This window comes from Gambusia affinis, linkage group LG06 (genome assembly GCF_019740435.1).
Source record: "Gambusia affinis linkage group LG06, SWU_Gaff_1.0, whole genome shotgun sequence".
Classification (NCBI taxonomy): Eukaryota; Metazoa; Chordata; class Actinopteri; order Cyprinodontiformes; family Poeciliidae; genus Gambusia; species Gambusia affinis.
In genome coordinates, this window is record NC_057873.1 from 14,844,816 (window position 1) to 14,865,725 (window position 20,910).

General features: G+C 38.5%; 1 protein-coding gene across 2 annotated transcripts in view; it reads right to left on the reverse strand.

Moving 5' to 3' along the window:
- Positions 1-20,910, reverse strand: part of dscamb (Down syndrome cell adhesion molecule b) — a 123,475-nt gene that overhangs the window by 36,360 nt on the left and 66,205 nt on the right. For both annotated transcript variants that reach the window (XM_044119571.1, XM_044119570.1), the window contains exons 4-9: positions 8,094-8,240; positions 6,899-7,177; positions 6,504-6,779; positions 5,106-5,402; positions 2,835-3,107; positions 370-648 (exon numbers count right to left, since the gene is read on the reverse strand). In XM_044119571.1, the coding sequence (XP_043975506.1) occupies positions 370-648; positions 2,835-3,107; positions 5,106-5,402; positions 6,504-6,779; positions 6,899-7,177; positions 8,094-8,240 (1,551 nt within the window). The remainder of the gene's footprint in view (positions 1-369; positions 649-2,834; positions 3,108-5,105; positions 5,403-6,503; positions 6,780-6,898; positions 7,178-8,093; positions 8,241-20,910) is intronic.

Sequence of the window (20,910 nt, forward strand, 5' to 3'; positions counted from 1 at the left end):
CTTTGAAAGAAAACTACTTTCTTTGAACATGTATGCTAAGTTGGGTGTTTGCTAATACATTATTGAACTTGAAATTCATAGAAAATATGATAGACATCCAATATCTCTTGCATGCTTGAAGTTCAGTCAGAAAATGAGAGAAAGACTTAATAAACAATAGGAACATTATGTGGTGCTTCTAATGCAAAATAACAATCACTCTTAGGAAAAAATATTTCTAATTGTCTACAATTGACAGCAGAATGTTAACTCTACATAAACTGGAGGTCAGAACTTGACTATACAAGACTCATTGGTGAATTTCTAGTGAAAGCTTGCAGGCATGCAGCTGAGGGTCACATCAAGGGTAAAGTTGGTTTGCTTTCTTACCTCGAACAATAAGCTGACTCTGATGCTCCACAACAGCGGCCTCGTTTCGGGCGATGCAGGTGTAGTTGCCGTTGTGGTCAGGTGTCAGGTTGTTTATTCGCAGTGAGCTGGTGAAATCGATGTTGTCGACAGTCACACCCAAGCTGGCAGGGATGGGCCGTCCATCTTTCTGCCAGGTGATATCCAGCGGCCGGTCGCCCGACATGACCACGCAAGGTATGAACACACGCTGACCGATAGTGAAGCGCTGGAACTCGAAGGGCTGGATGTATGGAGGGACTGTAGAAAAGAGGAAAAAGAAAACACCAAATGCCATTTTTAGGTGCTGATCTACTGTAGCTGCAGAAATAATCTCGACCAACTCATTTATTGTTTTGGCCATTTCAAATCGGATCATTTTGACACAGTGTAAAATATTGTGTAAAGCCTAATGTCTGTGAAAAAAATCCATGTCTGGAGCAAGCAAGTCAGGTCAAAGAAAGGGATATGTGTGTTAGAAGATAAAACGACAAAGGACTTACAAACATTGAACCTTCACACATTTTTATTACGTTACAACCAAACTTCAACATAATTCACCAATGTTAAGTGGAAGGAAAATTATTATTTTTTTTTTAAATTATATTTATATAAAATGTGCTGGACACATTTTTCAATAATTTCACAGTAGATTTTCTTTTTATCAGTTCTCCCCATTAAACATTCAAAAACACAACTGGTTTATACATGCATTCTGTTTGTTCATTCATCATACAGTAATTGAGTCTAACATAGATGTAAAACATAATGGTCTCATTCCAGTGCATATACTCAAGTCCTATAAGGAAGAGGCTGATTCCTAAGATGACTCCACTGCTGAGTGGCTCAGGAAACTGAGTCTGGCTGCAGAATCACACAGTTATATGATAATAATGTATTCAAATTGCTTGCTCTGTATTCACTGGGAAATCTCCGACCATCGCACAAGTCATCAGCTAGTGTGTCCAAGCGAGTTCAAACAGCACTGAAATACGCAGCACTTTAGCAGCTTATTTAATTCAAAACAAAGTGGAGATAATGGACTCCAGGGATTCCCCCAAAACACATCCGCATTTTAAGCATGAGCAGAGTAAATTAACAAATGCACTTGCTCGCTACAGCACCGCTGGGAAGGCTTGCTTTATATCATCACTCTCTCCTATGCTATCAGTCTCTTTTTGCCCCGGTTTTCTTTGCTCCATGGGAAAGTGTTTTATAGTGACAACAAGGCATCTTAATGGAGGCATAATGGGGAAGCTCTTTTTAGTATTACCTATTACAGTTGTAAGATCTCAGAGGAGATCAGTCATTCAGCCCAGTAATATCATGAATGAATCATACAGCTTTAAATGCATTGATACAATAACTTGACTCGCCTAATAAAGTCAACTTCTTCCCCTGGGAATTTTATCCCATAGACTTTAATTTACAAATTTGATCGTGTCTGTATATTGCATGTTGCTGCTTTTGGGAGTAGAAAGGTTAAAGACCAATGACATGTGCTCATCATAAAGCTCTGTCAAATAAAGCAAGTGAACTTGATGGAAACACATGATATCATACCTACCTTAACAATTTATTCAAATTGTTGGAAATACAGTGGGGTTAACAAAATGCCGTGCTGAATGATCAGGCTATTATTTCCAACACAGCCCAAAAACAAACTATTTTGTTTCTGGTCATGTTGTAAGACCCTCCACCACCATTTAATGACAACAATATTGTTCAACAACAAAAACAATTTGGATGATAAAATAAAACTCCCCAGCAGGAAATAGTAACAAAGAGGGAAATAGTTTGCTTTACACTCAATTAATTGTATTTTGACTAAAAACAAAACATTTTACAAGCTCACCAGTGCTTTAATGCACAAATGTGAAATAATACATTTTAAAACAGAATTACTTTCTACAATATGCTACATCTTTAGGTTAGTACCCTCTTAATAAATATATTAAAATGTCCCATTAAAACTACAGAGTCTAGAGTGGTTCTTTTTTACTGTTGTTTACCTTACAAATAAATCCCACTTTAACTAATAAGTACTAGATAAAAAAATTAATCTAATATGAACAAAGAATGGACTACATAAACAAATCTCTCCGCAGCTTCACATATGTCAGCAATGTGGTATGTGCAACAGAAAAACATAAGGATAAGGTTTTGTTTGTATTGACAAGTTAGATCCAAATAAGATAAAAAAAAATACTTGTGTCACATTAGACCTCAAAAACACCTGCTTAAACCACTTAATGCAAGCTTAAAGGCAGCATTGACAGATTAAGTAAAGGGATTTGAAAAGTTTGAATGATACCTTTTCCAGGTGAGGTTAGCAATTTGAGATACAATAGCCAAATTACAACCTTTTGCTTTATTACAAGCATCGCACTGAAGCTTCTTGCACTAACATGAAACTGAGCAAACCTTTTCACCTGTAAAAGACTCACCTCTAACCTGAACATGGACACTTTGGGATTCCATCTTGTTGGGCTGAACCATCACCTTGCAGTTGTACTCCCCAGCATCCACCTGCTGCACGTTGCTCAACTTCAAGGTACCGTTATTCTCAAAAGCTCGCTGTCGGTGATTGAACGGGAGCAAAACTGAGTTTTTGTACCACTTTATGGAGTAGTAAGGGTAGCCAATCACACGGCAGTGAACAAAGGCGTCCCGTCCTGCAATCGCTGTGATGTTTTTCATTGGGCGGATGCTTGCTCGGCCTACAAATGGACAGAGAGTGAGAATTGGTTCTCAGTTCAAAAATACTGAAAGAGACCAGAGTATTAACATCACATCCAACTAGCTGCTAAATTGGCTCTGCCTTGTTATTTTATTTTGTGAAATAACTAAGTATACTGGGAACAAGTAATTGTCCTACTTACAGTTTTGTCACACATGCCTCAAATCATCAAAAGACTCTAATATCAGACAAAAATAATCCGATTAAATACAAAATTCAGTTTTTGAAATGGTTTATTTATTGAACAAAAACAGGCTACCATTACCAACATGCCCCTTTGATAAGTCAAGAATTAATTGTGATTAATCATATTTTTCTATTCAATTCCATTAACCACACCTTGGCTTGTTTCATCCTAGCCCTGAAAAATGAGAACCTGACTGGAAACATGAAGGGGGATGAAAATTCATGAGATGAAGCCTAAATATTCTTAACCTAAATCAAGACCAGAAAAGGAAAAAAGGCATTTGCATCAGTCAGTCTGGAATAATGTCACAAAGATTTTTCTGATGCTTTGGCACTCCATTGATCCCCAGTGAAAGACATCATTAACAAACCAAAATGACTTCTAGAGCACATTAACGACTCATCACTAACTAAGTCATGGGAGGCCTCACCTGTTAAGTTCATGACAGAACAACAAGAACAGTGTGAGACCAAATCCACGGCTAGCCATAAAAACCACTAAGACATCCCAAAAATCGTCCTGATGAAAACAGGCGGCCTCTAAAGACTGATGAGTAAAAAGTGAAATATTTTAAATGTGAGCATCCTCGTATATTTGGTGTAAAACTAACACAGCATTTTAAAAAAAGAACATCACACTGATAGTCAAACCTGTATGTAATAAGATAATAACCTGAAATTTGCTGCTTCACGATCTGAACGACTTGCCCTTATTGATAAAGTCATCAATTCTTCCGTCTACCATTTATATTCCAGGAAAGATCTAACTATGAAATGACCACAAAGAGGCTTGGTAACCTTCCAGTGGGAGTGAATCAAGACAATTCTTCAAAATAGAGTTGGCCTAAACTCCTTCACAGTCAAAGATTTACTCAGGTTGGTTTTCGTCTTATGCAAAAACGTGTTTGATGAGAAACATTTAGCTGTGTACCTAAATCTGTAGGTGGGAAAATATTTTGACATACCACGGCATAATTTCTGTCTAGTTTCAGTTTTGCTACTTGCCACCAAATATACAGTAAATCTGCTGTTTTAAGCTTCTGTTGCAGAAGCTCTAAGTGTAAATATGCATAGAGGCGGTGAAATGACAAGCAGATTAAAGTACGCTAACTATCTGAAGGAAATGTAACATTTAAATAACACTCGCTCTGTAATACACTAAGCGTCAAATAAACTGTACAGCATTCAGAGTCTCATCCTGTATCTATTAAAAATGGAAACAGAGTAATCTCTTTAACATCTGTTAGAGAAAAGCTGGGCTGGCTGCTTGAGTAAATACATGCAGACACAGACACACATGAATAGTCACTTGTACTCACAACCACATTGCAGATGAATGTACTCAGACAGAGGAAATATATTTGTCTTCTGGCTATCTACAAACTATATTCGGATAAATTTATGAGCTAAAAACCCAGAGAATTACGTTAACTTATGAATACAGCTGTGATCAAACTGTAATAATTGAAAGAGACGATAATATTATACACTATTCAAGGCTGAAAGAAACAGAAAGAGACAAACTAAGGCTATTGAGTGAAGACTTAAAGGGAACACCACGTAATAAGATTTAATAAGGCAAATAAAATTACTGTGCAAAATACTGCAAAAACAAACACAAAGAAACCTTCAGTCAAGTAAATAGGGAATTAGAGAGCATCAAAAAAATTAAAAGGAAATAAGCTGTAGTTCATATTCCAGACAACAACATTTGTTCCTTCACTGCAGACACACACAAAGAGACACACAGTTTGTGTATTGTTGTTCTTGGAGGAGCTGATTTGACAAGCACCTCTTACGTTTATTCGAGCCTGGTGGTACACGACCCCGGCCGAGTTGCTGCACGTGCACCGATACAACCCGCCATCCGCCACCTGAGTGTGGGTCACGTTGAGCTGGCTAACCACGTGGCCCTCATGGGTCTCATAATGGCCCAGGTGGTGATGGGCATCTTTGATGACGGGGTCATCATCCAGCGACCAGCTGCACCTGGGAGGCGGCGTTCCCTTCACGTTGCAGACTAGGAACAGGGGTTCATTGGGGTTCACCACCTTCTCGCTGAAAGAGGATAAGATTTTTGGGGTCCCGTCTGCGTTGGGGGATGAGGCAGAGCACAGTGGGAATGAAACAGAAGGTCAGTCAATCAAAGCATTGTATTTGGCATCTGTCTTTTGACTTGTCTCCAGATGGTGCCGTATATTTTGACTTCAACAAAATTGTTTCTAGCTCCTTCTGCATGCTTAAACCACATTAGTGTAAAACTTAGACACTCAAAGACCCAAACTGTTTAATTTAATTTTAAGATAGTTTCATTTATTGAACAAAAATTTAAAATTATTTTAGCAAACTTCCCTTCAAACAGTTCAACTAAATTACAAACAATCAGCAGCAACCTGGTTTGTCAGATCATCTTTACTATCTCCAGTGTTAATATTTTGCTTGAAAAAAGTCAGAAAGTCTGAAAATAGGAGATAGAAATACAACTTTGGAAATATTGTAAATTGCACCAAAAAAATTAATAAAGGTGTAGCATGAATTTATTCATATTTGACTGTATTTTAACATGTATCCACATATACAGAGCTAATTTAATAACTTTACGCATGTACGCTTCTGGTCAGAAGTGAATATAAATTCTAGATAATTTCTTGGCTTTTGATTATGCATTTGAGTTCTTTTTTTCTTTTCAGGATGGACTGATTCTATCCATTGAACTTCAATAAAGTAAGTCTGAGAGCACAAATTTATTGTGGATTCAGATGCAGCCATCTTCTTGAGCTGTATTCATACAACTTGTATTTAATCAAACCTTCTTTATTTCTTTTTTGTTCCAGGAGTTTTTCTCTCACACATTCAGTGTAGTTGGCTTTTGAATTCTCTCTGCCTACCTGCAGTTTCTCTCTGATAAATCAGGTTTGTTCCATGTGATTATAGATTATCAATATCTTCTTCTCATGCTGCCCCAACAACAGAGGACAGTTGCCTAAGCAACGGTGCCAAGGTTGATCATGAGGATTCACACGCTTGTGCTTTTGTCTGCGTTTGTGTTAAATCTAGCGTGATCGTACTTGTGGTGGATTGGAGTCACTGCTGCATAAACTCTAAGTTAATATCCAACTCATTGATTATGCATAGAGCAGCTGCTAATTCGTTTGCATACATGGGTTCTTAGATTAAAGGGGCATTTTACCTTCAAGGATAACCTGTACGAAGTCTTGTGCCGACATCTTGCCCTTCCTGGCAAAGCACTGATAAGCTCCGCCATCACTTTTTGTCATTCCCTCGATGATAATGTTCTCCCGGTTAAGCCCTGTAAAGCGAACATTGTTTCCAGGGTAGATGATCTCTCCGTTGCGATACCAAGACAGCTCATATTCATCGGAACCGCTCACGCTACAAGACAGAGACACCTTGCTACCCACACTGCCTTTCACTTTTCGAGGACTGACCATTGCCTTCAAGGGCTCTGAAGAAGCAGAAAACAAAATTACTGTCGCAGAAAAGTTGCTTCCCATCACTTTGATGGTAAAATTGAAGAGTTAAGAAAGATTGTCAGCATAGGCAGATTTCTTTGATAAGACTTACGCTTAACATACATGCGTCCCATGACCTCTGCGTTGCCATAGCTGTTCCAAACTTCACATACATACGTTCCCGAGTCACTGGGCTGTGCATTCTCTATGAGCAACCCTGAGATAGTCTGGCGAAAGCGACTGTCTGGCTCCAAGGGGCTGTTGTCCTTCAGCCAGCGGTATTTGGGTGTGGGGAAGCCTGAGGCCTTACAGGGAAGCTCCACTCGATGATTAATCTTCACCTCTTTGTGGTCAAAGCCATCCAAGATGGCCGGCTCAGCGTTGGTGGGGTCTGGACAGAGGAGAGAATTTGGGTTGATAAGTTGTGAGCTTTGCCAAATCAGAATGTTGGACATTATAACCTAATACAAATAATTGGAGTCAATATTTTTGTTTTTCAACATCATCTGTGGTATTTTGAAAATGTATTCACACCCCATTGATGTTTTTCACATCTTATGTTACAACCATTCATTTCAACAATACATGTTTTTCTTTGTTTCTGTTTTTATTGGAGTAGCATAATGTGGTTGTGAATTGTGTCCACTTGTAGACAACAGTTGTGATAGAAGTCCTCCATCCTCCTGAACATACCATCAACCAACCCAGGGCCAAGCAAGATGGTATCATGCACTAGAAGAAAACCTACAGAAGAAAAGGGTTCGCCTTCCAGCATGACAACATCGCTAAATATGCCAGCAGGAGCTGCGATGGGATAATTCAGATCAAAGTATGTTCAAGTTTTAAAATGACCCAGTTAAAATCCAAAGTTAAACCTAATGCAGAATCATTGTTTCACAGATGTTGTTCTCGCTAACTGAGCTTTAGCTATGATGCAAAGAGAGGCAACAGTCTCAGTACATTGATGCACAAAGCTGACAGACATATACTAGCAAAGAATTGCACAGATAGTAGTAATGGCAGGTTATTCAACAAAGTATTGGCTCCAGTAGGATGAGTAAAAATCCATGCCGCACTTCTCAGATATTTCTTAATTTTAAAAAAACATAGAAAACTGTTCTTTTACTTTCTTTTTGCCATTATGCCCTACTTTCTGTTGTTGATGTCCTTGCCTCTGTGGTTGTGATGTGACAAAACGTTCAAGGGGTTTGAAGACTTTTGCACTTTCAGTCTAGTAATAAATCAAACTAAGACACATTCTAGTTTATTCGGTCAACGTGACTGAAGCGTGAAACCAGCATACTGACCTGACACAATGAGACGTGCGCTGTTGCTCTGCCGTGACTCACCGGTGTACCGGTGGCGTGTTGTGCAGCGGTAGTTATTTAGGCCATCCTCAGGCAGGACGTCCACAATGTACAAGGCTCCCGTAGATGTGATGAGATATCTTTGTCCTGGAGCAGATAGGAGAACAAGGTGAGAGGCATGAAGGGCAGCAGTTGTCAGACTGCTACCCAGTATCAAAGCAACTTTTTACATCATAAAACATTCACTCACTCAGGCACATCTCAAGGATTTCTTTCTCCGTGGGATACCAGTTAAGAATAAATCTCAAAGAAAACAAAACCGTTAGGAAGCTTCTTTGAAGACAAACAGAGTTTGTTATGTAAATATTTAAACCAGTAATGTTAGTTGTGTTGGAACATAAAACACAAACTCTCTTCATAGCGTACCAGCAGTGTCAGAGCAATGAATTCAGATCTGCATATCTCACGCATCTCTGATCTTTCATAGCGTTCATTGTCTTTGTGTTCCTGGTTACAGTGTAACCTCCCCAGTGTCACCGTTTGATAAAGAAAGCCAATTTTTCTTCGGCTGTCACTGCCAGTTTCTTAAGTGCAGTAACACTATGTTAATTCAACAGATCAAACCAGGCTGAGTGGGGTTGTCAACATCCATGAGGAAATAAACTTTCCTCTGCAGCATCAAATGGATCCTCACATTCCCATGGGAGCAGACTGATGTCAGAACTGATTGAAACATGCAATGTTAAGGAGACTATCAGTGCTGTGTAAAGGTGAGTATTATAAGACACAAACTGCACCAAATTTCAGGTTTAAATTTTAAAAAATCACTGAAATAACAGCATTTTCTGATCTTTTTTTTATTTTTTTTTATTTTTTTACTTTTTTGGGGGATTTTACATCATCAACAAGTTGTTTCACTAATTAAGTGAAGTGTTAATTAAGTGAATATACTGAAACAAGTAAAGTCTATACTGATTGCTGAAGCATCAATTTGAACATAAAGACTGGAGGTATAATGTATATTCATGCATCTGCAGAAAGATTTTTCAGATAAGAACAAACATGCATCTTGTAAAGTTCTGTACAATATTGAGATAGCATGTTCTGCATCATTAATCTGCAATATATTTTTTCCTGACTGCACTCCAGTTAAATTTAAAAAGGATGAACAGCATCAAAGCAGTGATAATTCCTTTTTTTTCTCTGTGTAATTTCCAACAAGACATCAAAAACAAAAGCAAAAATTAACAACATTTGTTGCTTTAATCCTTTTTGTGTGCGTGAAAACCCCCCAACATCTTCCAAACAGACATGAACAAGCAAGTGAATGGCAATCTTGTCTCTGTGTGGGTGACCAAATTACATACAGGCTTATTTAGGCCTTGTAACATCATCCCCTATAGATCAGACCATATGTCAGGCTGTAATTACAGTCTTTCTCTATGTTTCATGTTTCTGAGGCAGGCTGCTGCGCTGTACTGCACTGCATTACAGCATTTCAGGATGGATATGTCAATTTATGACACCGTCTGGACAAATTTGCTGAAATAATAAAAAGAAAAACACTGAAGGGTTTTGCACCCTTTTTTTTTTTTTTTTTAACAAACCATGCTTTACTTTAATATTTATCCGGAGACTAATATTTACAAAAGAAGCAAAACATGTTTAATCTGCTAGCATTTTATGTGCATTTCTTTTATGTTTACACAGGCAAAATGAAATCATCTTTGTGGGGTTCAGCAAAGTGGGGGGATTGGTGAGGTGGGGGGTACACAGAGGCGGGAGAAGCGAGACGAAACTGCTCAGCTATTGTAAGGACTGACCTAGATAGAACCGACAACGGATTCCATGGATATGATGTCCTAGAGGGGTTTCACGGGTTTTACATACAGGGCTGTTAGACGGGCAACCAGCAAGTGAAATCTATAAACAGAGGGATGGAGGGTGTGACTGCATGCGTGCGTGTGCACCTGTGTGTGTCTGTGCCCAGCAGCCATGTATGCATACCAGAAAGCCATACAATTGGTAAAAGGAGTCATTTTCACTGCTTTGGAAGGCCTGTTTTTAATAACTATTTTGATATTCTGTTTTATTCCCACCATTTCCTTCATGTCTGCTCTGAAACAACTACATTCTCGAAAGAGCAAAATCCCTAAAAAATACACATTGTGATTCAGAAGCAAACCCAAAATTTAGGCATCTCCTCCAAATCTATCCCCATCCATGCCTCTCTCCTCTTTCTCACTTCTGGCTTCTCCATTTTGATTCAGTACTGGCCCTCTGAAATCTCACTGTGGAATCCATCTTGAGTGAGACAAAATGGTATTTCATTCCAGCCGCTGTGAGCTGCAGCAATTTTCTCGTCAAGCACCCCTATGCTCCTGCAATACCTTTTAAGACATCAGAGCTCAGTTATTGTGTTATGACAAAATAAAGTGCAAGCAGAAAGGACAATGCAGCAGGGGAAGAGATTCAAAATGTATGCTATTGTGCTTCTCTTCTTTAATTTAGTTGCTCTTTCACTTGCTTACAGCATCAGCTTTTAGTAGGTTTGTTCTTGCACACAGGAGTAGGTGTTAGAAAAAGGTACAAAGTAATTTAAACACCTGAAATCCACTGTGATGCAGTATGATGTATAAACTGCTTTGGCTTAACTAAGGAGCTAATAGAAGTCCAAGTTCCCAGAGGCATTAAAAATCCTCTTAGAAGATATTTTGGTGATATTGTCAGACAGTGGAGTCCCTTCTCTCCATTCAGACACAGCAGCAGCGCTGCAAAGTGAAAAAGTGCTCCACTGCACCAGACACACTTTATCTAATCATCTCCACTTTGCCAGAGACAGGATCTAATACAAACAGCGGGCTCTTCTTCTCAGCAGGCTAAATAATCCCGGACATACAGATGAACTGGTGTCACACTGCCAATGTGCGCTCTGATGTCTCTGTGATTCAAATGAATGTCAAGCTGGTTTGATCTCAGCTGACAATTTTAAGACTAAATTAGACAAACTCCTGGCATTTTTAGCTTAACTGGCTATGCAGTTTGCATCTGTCGCTCTGCATGACCAGAAGTGATTCTTAAGTCTGCCAAAACGCCCCAAAATAAAAAAATTTTTAGTGTTTATCCTGGCTTTAAAAAACAGCTTGGCAGGAATGTGAAAAACATATTTACTTGAATAAATATATTAACATTATTTTTCAAGTCCCTTTACAGTGCTTAGCAAAAGTATTCCCACCCATTTAACATTTCACATTTTGTCACATTACAGCCTCAGCAACTTCAGTGTATTTTACTTCAACAAACACAAAGTATTACGTAGCTGTAAAGAGAGAGGAGAAGGATAGCTTTAAAGATTTTTTTACCCATAAATGTCTGAAAAGTGTGGTGTGCATTTGTATTCAGCTCGCCTTTATAAATACATTGCAAAGTGCTCTCAATTACAGCTGCATGTTTCTGAGTGCAATACAAATACGCTGCAGGGTCTCCTTGCTGCTTTTTTGACTAATGCTCATCTTGCATTAATAACTGATTAAAGCTGGTCTATTAGTTACAGTGGATGGCAAGTAAGGTTTCATATTTTTAAAGCTTGATATTGTTTTACAACTAGACCTTGTTTTAAACTTTCTCACAACATTATTTCGAAGTGTCTGTACATTATGTACATTATGAAGCTGTTTGTTCTCATTAAAACTACTGAGGCCTTCACAGGACAGCCATACTTCTTAGGACATTAACACAGGTGGTCACTGCTGAAGACAGTTGGTTGCACTGGCTTTTATCTAGAGCTTTATCTAAGCTTAAAATGTTCAATTAGAGACATAATGGCTGTGGTTGTAACAAGACAAAATTCAAGGGAATTTAAGATATTTCTAAGGCACTGTAGAGTCCTATTAGAAAGATCGCATTGAACTTTGAAGGTTCAGCAACTCCAGCCCTCAAGGGTCTTTGTCCTGCAACGTTTAGTTGTATCTTTGGTAAATCACATCTGAATCAAATGGCTGAGTTACCTCCTCAGTTATCTCCAGAGCTAATGACCTGATTATTTGAGACCTGGAGCTGCAAACTCCTGCTTTATAGCATCTCTACAGGCTCAGGATGAATGTAACAGGTTTAAAAAGTTTAACAACATTAATTCACTTCTGTGGAGGCTTGGTGACTTGGTGAGTTATTGCTGTTGTTTAAAGACAATGGCAGCTTTGCTTCTCAGTATATTAACACAGAGAGGAGGGCTCCAGTTCCAGTCGGGCCAGCAAAGCCACAGACATGATGAATGGTCTCATGAATGTACTAGGTCTGTGCAGCGACTAGTTTAACCCACTTCAACTTTTCAGTGTCAGTTTGGACAAACCAGTTATTAACAAATAGTTGTCACTGGCTCTCATCAAGCATAGAAGATGTTAGAAATATCCACTTAATTTACCCTCTGATGTTACTCCTTCTTTTAAAAAGCAGCAGAGGAGACACACCGCTTTGAAGGAAACAGTTCTTCAATTTCTTCCAGCTTTGACTTACATTGTGAAACAGGTCACAGGGGGACAACAGGTCAGATACCAGCTTTAATCTGCTTTGATTGAGGTCAGATCCCTGGACTGAACTCTTTACCTTAAAGCTCCTCTGGTTGATGCATAGCTGCATGCCAAAAACAGAAATCAGTCCAATGACTATTCTGCAGGCAGAACAGCTAATGTTAAAACCTGACTTTATAATTATTCAAATATTCAGTAGCAAGCCATATTGATAGTGAGAAAAGTTAAGTTAAATTGAAATCATTATATAGCCATGCATCACCTGCCGTAGTTGTTTGAAATGATGCTGTCTCATCGTTTCACTTCATCATCATTCAGTTCTTTTAATGGAAGTCCAGGTTTTGCTAATAGACCCAGGATATACTCTGTTCTCACCCAATGGCTGCTGGAGATTGTCACCAGCCACCATGACGTTACGACATGCTAAACCTTGTAGTATATTGAGTGCACACACTCATTCACACCTACGGACAATTCAGAGTATCTACTTAACCCAGGAAATTTCAAGCTTTTGTTTCTTTTTAGAGTATACTAAAGGTATTTGTTGTGTTAGTCATTATTCAATAACACTTCTGGCACTACATCATCAAAAATCTGATTAAACACTATTTTAATCTATTATTTGTGTTTTAGACACCTTAGAGAAGGAATCATGTCTATTCTTACAATTGTTGACAAAAAGTCAGACAAATGCAATATGTACTTTGAATGAACAGTAGATAAGCAATAATAATGAGCAGAAAGTTAAAATACAATTTAGGCTGCAAAAAGCACCTGTAAAAGTCATCTGAAAATTTCTTTTTATCAATGCACCTGCGCTGTGAATAGATGTTCAAAATACAAGTAAATGACAGAGCTGCCATTGAAGGCCGAATGAAGAAGGCATCCTTGATTCAGCGAAAGTTTTGGCATCAGAGCTAGAATGCAAAGAGACTCTCTGTCAGCCTCAAAACAACTCTGTGTTCCTGTTTGGCTCATTTTACTTCCTTCTCCTGAGCTCTCTTTCTCTCTCTCTTTCTGCCTCTCCCCGTCTCTCCCTCTGTGTGCTGAATCCTAAAACAGAGGCTGGCTGTGTGAGAACACTGCAATGAAATTCTGCAGTCTCAAAAGTCCTGCATGGAACAATCACCTTGTCTTACCAAAACAAAATAATAATAATAATAATCAGGTTACAAATAAGCAATGTTGTCCAACATTTTCCTACTTTTTATATTAGAATTATTAGAATTTAAATATATTATATATCATTTTATTTTATATAGTATTATGTAGCATAGTAGTTTAAGTTTTATAAATATGTAGTCCCTAAATAAAACAAACCAATAAAATACAGAGCATGAGCAGTTTTTATAAATTTCCCTAAATAAACAAGCAAAATATGTGCAATAGTTAATATATTCCCTCAAACCACATTCATATTATGGTTTGGTCCAAGCTTTCGAAGCCGTCTTATGAAAATTTAGATCAAATATATAAGTCTAAAAACACAAATTTTTGTTCATATTAATGGGACATTTTTCTCAATATTTAATATACACAACAGAATACGAGAAAATAAAAGTACTTTTGCTTTCCTATTTGTATGAATGGACTCTATTTTGCAATTTAATTGAGATTGTTTTCACAATTATTTACTCTGTGCTTAAAAATTTTACATAAACCTAAACTAAGGTATTTTCCTCTGTTTTTAGGGGGAACAGTTTCCAGAACGGTAACAGAATGAAATACACTGAATGGTATTTTAAGACCACCGTACTCAGATTTTCACCATTCATTTTTCATTTGTTTATGAATAATTTGTGCTTTATAATTTATGCAAAAATGTCCAACTGTCATGAGATGAACAATTAAGTTTTAATTAAGTACAAAAACAAGTGAAAGATGTCATTTTAAAAAATAATGCCTTCCACTCCTTTATTTAGATAAATGCATCTGAAGTTGAGGAGGTGGAGCCTGTTGACTGAAAACAAAGAGTTGTAGCTTCACCGGCTGGCATAAGAGTGAATTTTATAGGGTTCTCAGGAAAAATGTGTAAATAAATAAATATATTTTTGTCGTGTAAGTTTCTCATGATTGACTGTGGAATAATGAAATAAACAATTCTACCAAGAAATTAACTTTGTTCAGGGGTTTGCTGAATTAATTAATGTTTTTTTAGTCTTATTTTTGTGAGAATAGTGAGATTGAGCAGATTGATTATAAACAGTCATTTTACATTCAGATATGTCACTTTTTAATCTAATCCCTATTAATTATTTCATGAATCACTGTTGCTTTAGAATAGGTTTCTCAACCGAGCAATACCCGTTTTGTTTTTCTGCCTTATAAAAATCTGCAGTGACTAGCAGATATTCCAGTTTAATACTCAAATTGTACAAACAGCAACAGTATGTGAATTAAATAAAAATGAAAGCACAACAAGATACTTTTTCTAAGAAATGTCTACACGAGTCAGATCGCACAGCAACGACCTGGTAGGATATTTTAGTATAAAAACAATGATGTCCAGCCACTAAAAATACAGCCAACAAAAATGTATGTTAGAAAAGTGACAGGTGCTTGATGCCACTGGAAAGTTTAAAATGTGTGCTCATTAACAGATATTGTTGAGATTGATGTTAAATGTTACTGACTAAATGCTGATTGCTCAAAGGTATCCCATAAAACAATACTGAATGAATGCTTAACAGCAGGGCTTCCAGGATTTAAGGAAAACACTCGAACCATGTAGAACCAAATAATGTTTATAGTCCTAATGAATATAACAATATATCCCTTGGGCTAAAGAAACAACCATTTTTTTTTTTACCATGATGCTTTTTTGTTTGTTTGTTTTATTGAAAAACAGATTTTCTTTCTTTTATGAATGCTGTAAAAATGACATTGTGGCTTGTGGCCTTAAATTCTTTAAGAACTTAGAGACATAAAGTTGAGCATGCTATGATGAGGAAGCTAAAGAAAAAAGAAACACTGCAAATAAATTAAGAAGATCTTTGCGTTCACAATGGGAGGGCACCTTTGTACAGGACCACATGGTGAGAGGATTAATTTTACATTTATGTATAGCAGCTTGCTGAGGTGGGCTGCAGGCGCTCACCTGCACACACATACAGTACATCACAAGAACTGCTGAAAAACATAGTGAGGTCTCCAAGGTTAAAGAGACTGGAGGGTGCTGATGTCTTTGATGAGGTTGGCAATCCAGTAATCTCAGCTGAAGCCCAGAGCCATTAAACAGCATGTTGATGAGAACGTTGGCACATTAAAGCCCGTCAGGACAGGTGCATCAAAATAGCAACATGACTAGCAAGACAGAAGATGTTTTCAGAAAGTAAAGGAATGTTACAGCGTATAAAAAATGTTGTATGCAAGTGTGAACATTTCTCCATGTGTTTGTTTTAGTGTTTTGTTAGTGCAAAGTCAATGACTCCTTCAAAATATAATTTTATTTTCTTTTTACGTTTACTGCTACCTAAAAAACTGAGCTTGACTGGCTTTGCAGTAAAAGGATGAAACTGAAATGAATGTAATTGGCTTTGAATCTGTCTATATTATTGGATTGGCTTGAATCATATTTCTGTATATAAACTGGATTTGTTTTTCTTGTATGAGCTGAGTAATTTAAAGTGAATTCATGCTCAATGGAAGAAAACTTAATTGTAAAAAAAAAATGCTGAGGGCCAGTGTAGCTCTGTACAAAATGAGTTTGAAAACAGCTCCCCAAAACAACAATTTTACTCCAAGTCTGACACTGCTGGAGTTCCACTAATGAAGTAAGCTTACTAATTGGAGGAGGGAGGCACACAGCTGAAGTAGATCCACTTCTACCACCCTGTCTTTGTACCCATAAACCTCAAGAAAGGGGGATTACCAAAGCCCTTATTACACCAACCTTTATCCTCTTGCATCTGTGCTTTGTCTTTTTCATGTTATTAGAGAGATATTTCACAGCCAAATGGCCAGATGACTAATCTAATAATTTGCCAAGTCTTATTTTTTATTTTCCAATGGTAAAAGAATAAAAATCTCCCTAAGCCACAGCAGAGAAGTTGCTGCACTCTGTGTTGACTTTATGTCTGGAGGATTATCATACTCACAAATGGATAATAAAATGATTAATTAAATACAGCCCCCCATCATTTCCACTATACTGCAGCGGGACTGTTGGCTTGGGGCTGATCAGATGCAGATTCGCGGAATAAGGCATGTGTTATATGTGTAGTTGCGTGCACTTGTGCATGCACGTGCAACATGTGTAGCAGTCTGCCATCATAACCTAATTATTGTAGCGGCTTAACAACAGCAATTAGCACATTTCCATCAGACGACACTAATTTGTGAATTCCATTTCAGCACCATTTAGGACGAGCGCAGTGCAAGAGGGAGAGACTTAATTCACTGCTGAGCTAAAGGCAAAGCTAAATCCATATCTATAGAGCTGTGAAAATTGCTTATGGTAATTCCTGTTATTGTAAAACTAGGCTGACGCTTTAATGAAATTTAAAATTTTAATCATTTGTTTTTTGTATAGTCCACACAGTTTGTCCCTTTCGGGAACCATTGTTTCTTCAACCCAACATGATTCCTCTCCCGGCATCCCTCAAAGACAAATTAAATTGTTCTATCAAATAAAAGTTCCTGCTTTGAGGGAGCAGAGAATCTAATTGTTGAAACATTTTAAGTGAACCGTTGTATAATGCATATTCTTATAGCAGATCACAAGAAATAAATTATGACGAGTGCTACATAATATCAGAAAAAGGGGCAATTGGGAAATTATTATTTATGATAAAATCAAATGTGATTATTCTGTCTTTTCCCTCTTTCTATTTTTTCCCATCATGATTAATCTTCTATTCAAACCTGTCTGCTTCTCACACCCTTTGGTGTTTTTGCTCCAGAGTGTTGGCTTGGTTCAAGTCTTCCTTTTATTCTCCATTAGGTTTGGGAATTGGCTGTTTTACTTGATACAATACTTTAACATTTATGCTTTCTTGAAAATGCATACCTTAATAATTTACCCATGCTCACATCCTGTGCTACCATCGCTGTAGTTTATTATGTTTGGTTAAACTAAATTTATGAAAACATATTTAATTGGCATTTTTAGACCCAAATGGGGAATTTTTATAAGTATGCAAACATAAGTGGCAAGAGAAGAAACAGTATGACATAAATTTAAAAGTAGGATGTTTTAGCAATCTTTGTGCACACAAGTGAATCAGAAAAAACATCCCCAGCTCTTTTTCACCCCCCTAATTTCTTCCTCCCCCAGGCTCTCTCTCTGCCCCATCACCCTGCATCCCTTACTTCTTACGCAGAGATGCATGTTGAGTGATAGGCCTGCGGATGAGTCTGGACAGTGCGTCTGAAGCCCTGGTTTTTAATAGGGTCTGTTCCCAGTAATTATGCTGACACAATTTGATCAGTGCGGGGCTAAGTATCTTCATCTGAGGGAGATCGGGGGGAATTAACGCTGATGTAATAAGGACAATTTGTCACTATTAAGACGGAGGTGTTGACAGGCACTGGTGTTGTCAGGGCAACTGATGGTGCTCCCCTGCTACAGTACGCATTCTGCTGCATCCGGCGGGCAGAGTTGTCAGCCCCCCTCACTAATCAATTCTTTAGGTTGCCTTGCAAAGGAAAATGCACACATTCTGGGACAAAGTGAAATACACAGAGACTATAATAAAGACAGACTGCACCTGGAAGTGATCCAGTGCACAATGACATGCGAGCCCACACTACCAAACATCCAAGGCTAACCCACCTACACAGCCGTTCACACAAAAACTATAACAAAGCACAGAGAAAGACGTGTTCTGCTCAAAAGATTCAGCAAATTAAGCTAACGACTGTGTATCTTCTTCACCTCCAGCACTCAGTCTGTAGACACTTACAGAGCTCGATCTTACCGAAAAACCACTGAAAATCATTAGTCTGCAAGAGTGCACAGTAGGTGGGGTAAAAAATTTACTAACGAGACACAAGTTCAGACGTTACTCATTGCCGAGGGGGCCAGCCAATACCAAGATCTTCTTGTCTTAATTTCTCTTCTGAGGCATTTTTTTTTTATTGAATTCACCATGCAGTGAGGAGCAAACTATGAACATGCTTTAGGCTTCTAACCTCTAAAGCATCTTAAGTCAATGTTTAAAATGCAGTCATCACAATTAAAACAGTTTTCACTTCCAACTTCTGTATTACTGGATGAATTCAGGCGTTGCTCTGCACCCATTTCAATCTGTTAATCGATTGGTTCCTTGAGAAAAGGTAGAATGTCGCAGGTACTGGACACAGTTGCTCATAATATTGGCCCAGAATTAATGTTCTAATTCAAACGTACCACCACCTTTGTGTTGTTACATTACATAAACATTTGTAAAATACCATTAAAACACATAGAAATTTGAAGTTGTAATGTGTCAAAATGTGAAAACGTTCAGAAGTTATGAATACTTTTGTAAGGCATTGTATGTTAACTCTGAAGTTAATAGAGAGAAAATAATTTCATCTGTCTACAGAGCAGAATGGGTGGAAGTGAAGGTAGTACCACATCTTCACTTCCACCCATTCAGCACCCCTGGGGCTTTCTCCTGTTAGTGTTGAGGTTTAATATTTCAATGTGGTGGTTGAACCTTTCTTTACACTTTAATTACAGTTAAAGGAGCTGGCACTAGGTAATGTACCTCAAGAAGATACACGTCCAAAAAAACATGTGAAACATATCCAATGCCAAAACTTTAAGTAAAGACACACCTACAGAAAGATTACAGCATAATAATACAAGTATTATCTGCTTTGTGTGTAGGATTTCACTTTTATTAAAAAAAAAAGAGCCAGAGAGCACAGAAAAAGCTAGTGTTCCCCATCAGCTTCTCCATCTGAAGTATCATCATTGTGAAGGAAACACACTCCAGTCAAAGATTTTTGTCAAGTCACGTTGTCACGGGGGTTGAGATAAAAGTCTGTGACATGTGACATTAACCAGAGGTCACATGTAGACTACCGCCACAGCAGGAGTGGCTCTTGAGTCGTACAGTGTTTCTCCAGTAGTGTGGCAACTTTTGTAGCCAAACAGGAAGTGAGCTGTGTTGCTCCATTTCTCCGTTGGGCGCTGTTGTGACATAATCGCCTCTGGCAACTCAAATCTGGATTTGGACAGCGAGCTCTCACGATGATGAAAAATGTTAGGTTGCTTTATTTGACAGGGGGCTTGTTAGCAGTCGGAAAGCCATGTTCATCTGGGAATGTGACAAGGGAAAGATGCTGTGGACTGCAGAAGATAGGGAGCAACAGCACGGATAAGGACTGGGCTCTCATTGGATGCTATCAGCTAGGGCATCTGTTATTTTGGAGCCTGAGACACAGACACTCACACACACACACACACACACGTACACAAACATTTGCTTGATATGCTGTGATGTACAATATTCAGGCATTGTCTTGGCAGGCATTTTCTCCTTGTGTGTGTGTGTGTGTGTGTGTGTGTGTGTCTGAGGCTCAGTCAGCACTTCCACAGTTTGCTGTCCAGCTGACGTCAGGATGGCAATAGCTACTGTACCAAACAGCCAGGCAACCTCCATCTGCAGTCCCATGATGGCTTTGTGTCTACGCACCCATATGGTCACGTCCTTCTGTTTTTGTCTCTTGTCGTTGATATTAGTTGCTATCTTCTTCCCTTTTAGTCCTACATCATCTGAGCCTCCACAACAGTTTTATCATCCACCTTTTTTGTCCTTTAATGTCCTCTTCTCTTACGGAATATACTCTCTCTGTGCTTTCGTCTTTTACCTCTTGTTATTCTCTCCCTACGTCTTCCTCTTTCGCTCTGTCTCTCCTCATCTCTCTCCATCCCTCACCCGCCTCTCAGCCAGCATCCCTTCCTCTCTCCTTCCTCCCATTTTCAAAGCAAACACTGCCTCTCCTTGTCTACAGTCAAAGACTCTCCTCTGTCCTCTATGCACTGTGTTGGAAAGCCACTGCAGGCCTGCCACTCAGTATGCACAGTGGCCACGTGGCCTAACAATGGCTCATTTCAACCTCAATTTCCCCCGAAATGAATGGGAGTGCACCCCAGTGCACGCAGCGGGCCTTTTAATTGGCCTAAGTTAGATTCAAACCATTAAACCACTGATGTCGACACATCTTGGCCGCACCCATTGCTCCCCCCCCACCTCCACAGCCGAATTCACACAGACACACACACGCGCACACACGCCTACACGCTCATTCCCTCTTTGGCTGCCAGAACATAAACGTCTTATCTCCTGGCCCCAACCGAA